The sequence below is a fragment of the Vigna umbellata genome, chromosome 1, assembly GCF_029865625.1.
Source record: "Vigna umbellata cultivar VRB3 chromosome 1, Vumbellata_1.0, whole genome shotgun sequence".
Lineage (NCBI taxonomy): Eukaryota > Viridiplantae > Streptophyta > Magnoliopsida > Fabales > Fabaceae > Vigna > Vigna umbellata.
In genome coordinates, this window is record NC_142165.1 from 37,211,755 (window position 1) to 37,217,493 (window position 5,739).

The window sequence follows — 5,739 nt, forward strand, 5'->3', positions numbered from 1 at the left end:
GTTGCATAGACATGGTTCCTCCCTTTTATTAATATTCTACAAAAGCAATGTAAAAGTATTTAGCAAAGAGAAAGAGAACTTAGTAAGTAATACTCCATAAGAGTAAGGTATTGAGTGCTCCCTCTTCCTCTTGGATTCTCTTGGACATGGCTCTTGTTAAAGGTCCTATGTGAAGCTTAGATGGTCCTCCATCAGTCCCTCCCTCTTGAAAAAGATCTGTCCTCAGATCTTGGGAATCCTGTTGGGCATCTCCTGTGAAAGGAATTAAATCACAAATGTTAAAAGTAGGACTGACGCCATAACTTTCAGGAAGGTCTAATTGAAATGCATTATCATTTATTTTCTTGACCACTTTAAAAGGACCATCACCTCTTGGGCTTAATTTGGATTTACGTTGAGAAGGAAATCTTTCCTTTCTCAAGTGAAGCCAAACTAAGTCTCCCTCTTTAAAGATTACTTGTTTTCTCCCTTTGTTGTTGTAGTCAGAATATTTTTGAGTTTGTTTTTAAATATGGGTTTTAACCTTTTCATGTAACTTTTTGATAAACTCCGCTTTAGAAATACCTTCTTTATGAAGAAAAAAAGATGAATCTGGAAAAGGAAGTAAATCAAGCGGTGTGATAGGGTTAAAACCATAAACAACCTCAAAAGGAGAAAGTTTAGTAGTCTTATGAACTACTCTATTATAAGCAAACTCTATATGAGGTAGATGATCATCCCAATTTTTAATATTGCCCTTTAACATTACCCTTAATAGAATTGATAGAGATCTATTTACTACTTCTGTTTGCCCATCAGTTTGTGGGTGACATGTAGTAGAAAATAGTAGTTTAGTTCCTAGCTTGGCCCAAAGTGTTTTCCAAAAGTAGCTAAGGAACTTAACATCTCTATCAGAAACTATAGTTTTGGGTAAACCATGTAATTTGACTACTTCTTTGAAGAAAAGTTTTGCTATATAGCTAGCATCATCTACTTTGTGGCAAGGTATGAAATGAGCCATTTTACTAAATCTATCAACCACCACAAAGATTGAATCAAACCCCTTTTGAGTTCTTGGTAGACCTAGGACAAAATCCATACTAATGTCCTCCCAAGGGGTGCTAGCTATTGGAAGAGGAAGATAGAGTCCATGAGGCATGACCTTAGATTTAGCTTGTAAACAAGCTATGCAACTAGAACAATGCTTTTGGACATCTATTCTCATGTGTGGCCAATAAAATTTGCTTTTTAAAGTATGAAGAGTTTTATCAACTCCATGATGGCCCATGAGTCCTCCTCCATGACTTTCCTTGATAAGAAGCTTTCGAATGGATCCTTGGGGTATGCATAATTTTCCTTTATTAAAAAGATACCCCTCAGAAAGATAGAATCCGTCGAATGGCTTCTTAAGACAAGATGCATATGTGGATGCAAATGTAGGATCAGTTTCATAAAGTTGCTTAATGTCATCAAAACCTAGTATTTGTGATCCTAACGTAACTAACAATGCATGACGTCTAGATAGAGCATCTGCAACAACATTAGTACTTCCCTTTTTGTGTTTGATGACATATTGAAACTGCTCGAGATATTCTATCCACTTGGCATGTCTTTTGTTCAGCTTTCCTTGCCCTTTAATATACTTGAGAGATTCATGGTCAGTATTGATAATAAATTCTCTAGACACCAAGTAATGCTCCCAAGTTTGCAATGCTCGAATAAGGGCATATAGTTCTTTGTCATAGGTAGGATAATTCAATGTAGGTCCCCTGAGTTTTTCACTAAAATAAGCTATGGGGTGACCTTCTTGTATAAGGACAGCTCCTATTCCCACCCCAGATGCATCACATTCAACTTGAAAAGCTTTAGAAAAATCAGGTAAATGTAGAATGGGTGCATGTGTTAACTTATGCTTCAATGTCTCAAAGGCTAGACTTTGCTTTTCATCCCACTTGAATGAAACATCTTTCTTTAAAAGTTCATTGAGGGGAGCAGCAATAGTAGAGAAATTTTCTACAAATCGTCTATAGAAACCTGCTAGACCTAGAAAACTTCTTACTTCTCCCACTGTTTTCAAGACAGGCCACTCTTGGATAGCATTGATTTTGCTAGGATCAACATGTACACCTTCTTTCCCAACTTTGAATCCCAGAAAAATGACACTTTCTTGACAAAAGGTACATTTGTCAAAGTTGGCAAATAAGTGATGTTGTCTAAGTAAAATCAAAACTTTCCTCACATGGTGAAGATGTTCTTTAAGACCTTTGCTATAGATTAGAATGTCATCAAAGTAGACTACAACAAAGCTGCCGATGTATTCCTGAAGGACATGATTCATTAGTCGCATGAATGTACTAGGAGCATTGGTTAAGCCAAAAGGCATGACTAACCATTCATAGAGGCCAAATTTGGTCTTAAAAGCGGTTTTCCATTCATCTCCGTCTTTGATTCTTATTTGATGATATCCACTTTTAAGATCAATCTTGGTGAACATGTTTGCTCCATGTAACTCATCTAACATATCGTCCAACCGAGGAATAGGGTGCCTATACTTGACTGTAATGTTGTTGATAGCCCTACAATCTGTACACATTCGCCAAGAACCATCTTTCTTTGGGACTAACAACACTGGCACGGCACAAGGGCTAAGACTTTTTTGTATCCACCCTTTTTCCAATAAATCATGGACTTGCCTCTCTATCTCTTTGGTTTCTGTAGGGTTAGTCCTATAAGCTGGTCTATTGGGAAGACTAGCTCCAGGGATCAAATCAATCTGATGTTCAATTCCTCTAAGAGGTGGTAAACTACTTGGAACCTCTTTAGGAAATAAATCATCAAATTCTTTCAAAAGCTTTTGTAACCCTTTGGGAAGAGAATCAAGTGGATGATTTATGGAAACAAGTGCCTCTTTGCAATAGAGTAGAAAGTGAGGTTGTCCAAGAAAAAGATTTTTAGATTGTTTTGTTGGGACAACTACATTGATTGAGGCACTTTCTAACAAACTCAAATTCTTCTCTTTTGAAACTGTTTTATTTTTGAGCTTTTTCTCACCATCCAATTTTTTTTTAAGTATTATTTGATCCTCTCGTACTTGTGATGGTGGAAGAGGGCTCAAGATAATCTTTTTGCCTTTGTGTTGGATGGTGATCTTGTTGGTGACCCCATCATGCAAAGCTTGTTTGTCATATTGCCAAGGTCGCCCAAGTAAGATGTGACCTGCTTCCATTGGAACAATATCACAAATGATTTGATCTTCATACTTGCCTATGGAAATTGGTACACTTACTTGTTCCTTAACAACTATTCCTTCATCCTCTTTTATCCATTGAAGTTTGTAAGGGTTAGGATGAGGAGTAGGAGTTAAGCCTAGCTTTTCCACCATTCTAAAGCTACAACAATTACAACAAGAACCACTATCCACAATCATAGAACAAGTTTTATCAAAAACTTTGCAGCGTGTGTGGAATAGGTTTTCGCGTTGAGATTGTTCTAACTCCACATGCTTTGCTTCAAGGAGTCTCCTAACCATAAGAAGATCTCCATCACAAGGGGGAGCTTCATGTTCCTCTTCAGATGAGGACAACTCAGACGCACTGGAGGTTGATACCTCACTATGATTTTCATGCTCAAGGATATAGGTTGACTTTTTGAAGTGACACTCAGTTGAATAGTGTCCTCGAGCCCCACATTTAAAACATCTAGTCTCCCTACCCTTGGAATCTCTAGTTTGCTCTCTTGGAGACCGTTGTTCCTTTCCTTGAGAGTTCTCTTTTTCTTTTCTTAGCACTCTATCCTTGCTTTTGATCTTATCTTTCTCTCGTTCACGCTCTCTCTCTTTTGATTCTTCATATCTTGGAAAACTACCCTCCCTCTTAAAATCTTTCCTATATGAAGAGGAGGTAGCATAAGGTCTCTTTGTGGAAGCTTTTCTTCTATTTTGTTCTTCCACTCTCACACATAGCTGGACAAAGTCATTGAGATCTAAGTAAGGTAAGAGTTCTACCTTATCTCTAATCTCATAGTTCAATCCACTCTGGAATCTAGCTATGGTGAATCTCTCCTCCTCTTTGATTCCCGCTCTCAACATGAGTAACTCTAATTTTTGCCTATATTCTTCAACACTCATGTTTCTTTGTTGAAGTCTATGGAGCTTGTCCATGACTTCTCTAGCATAATAGGCTGGGACATGTCGCCTGTGTAAGGCTGCTTTCAACTCATTCCAATATTGGATTTTGTAGTCGCCATTCATCCTTTGGTCCCTTATGATGGATGTCCACCAATAAAGGGCTGCACCTTGAAAGGTTAAGGTGGCTAGGGTCACTCTCCTCCTATCATCTATGTTGTAGCATTCAAAAATTTGTTCAACCTTCATCTCCCACTCAAAGTATTCTTCAACATTATCTCTACCATAGAAAGGAGGAAGGTCAAGCTTAGGTTCTACATGATGTTCTCTATGGTTGTGATGTCGCCTAGGAGGGTGTTGATAGTGATCATAAGGTTGGTAAGTATGGTGATCACTATGGTGGGAATGATCATCTTGATCATAATTTTGCCTATGAGAGTGATTTCCCTGTGTGTGCCTGCTTTGATTGATAGTAAGAGTGGCGACTATTTGCCTTAGCTCATTCAACTCAGTCTTGGTTCTATTGAGCTCTTCTCGCAACTCTATGTTCTCTTGATCTTGAGTGACATTACCTTGAACACTAGAGTGACTCATGCTTGTGAAGTAGAGAAATTGTTTTCACAATGATTTGAAAACCTTGCACAAGTATGAATCAAAACTTTTGAAAAGAGAATTTGAGGTGTTTTTGGTGAATGACTTCTATAGAGATTCTAAAGGTGAAGAAACCGAATAGCTCCCAGGAAGGAGAGGTGAGTCACAATGGACAAGCTTAGAAACCTTGTCCTTCCTTAGCCAGAGTGTCTCCTGACGTTTCTTACCCAAGTTTCTAGATAGAAGTCTTTCAAAACCTTTTTGGAATGTAACGATGTTATGCCCCTAATAAACCAAACGAAGGTTTGTCTATATGGTAGCGCACCTAGCTATCACGGAGACGTAGAACACAAATATTCAACAAGCAAAAGAAAGAAAGTATGAAATGAATGGAAAAAAAGAAAAAAAACGGCCCTAAGTGAAAGTGCAAATGACACTGGGAGCCACTTGACACACTTCCACACTAAGATGCGCAACTAGACTATTACAATGTTTAATGGAGTACTGGGAATTGCTTGATAAGCATTTTCCCCAAGTAACTCAAGTTTCAAAAGCAAAGAAGAATATACTACAAAGGTTCCGTGATAGAAAGCCAAATATACAATGAAATGTAGAACTATTTAAACAAAGCCAAGTGTGGCTGCAAAAGCAAAGTAAATGAGCTGAAATGGAACTTTAAAATGGTGTTTTTCTGCTGCAAAGAAGTGTTGGACAGCCAATGTAAATTCCTCTTGAAGTTCCCTTGTAGCAACGTTAGCAAGACCTCCACTCCTTAAGATGCTACCCCTTTGATAAGGCTTAGCTGGATGTTAAAACTCCACCACCAAATGATATTCCAGCACACCAAAATTCACAAAACCCGTGAGTGATGAAAAGCAAGGTGCATCCAATTTAAATGCAGAATTAATATGACAGCAGATATGGAAGTAAAGAAAAGGTGATTTCTAAACAGTTTGGGGCTGGAATAAAGGCTAGCACACAAAAGGAACCTAAGATAGGGTCTAGAACAGATTAGAAAAGCAAGAAAAAACTCGAAACAAAGAGCA

General features: G+C 38.0%; 1 protein-coding gene across 1 annotated transcript; it reads right to left on the minus strand.

Moving 5' to 3' along the window:
* Window positions 1-191: 191 nt before the first annotated feature.
* Window positions 192-4,696, minus strand: LOC148205274 (uncharacterized). Its single transcript, XM_088104143.1, has 4 exons — window positions 3,196-4,696; window positions 2,449-2,886; window positions 1,353-2,364; window positions 192-252 (listed from the first exon to the last, which is right to left on the minus strand). The coding sequence occupies exons 1-4, from the start codon at window positions 4,694-4,696 to the stop codon at window positions 192-194; spliced, it is 3,012 nt and encodes a 1,003-aa protein (XP_087960269.1).
* Window positions 4,697-5,739: the final 1,043 nt, after the last annotated feature.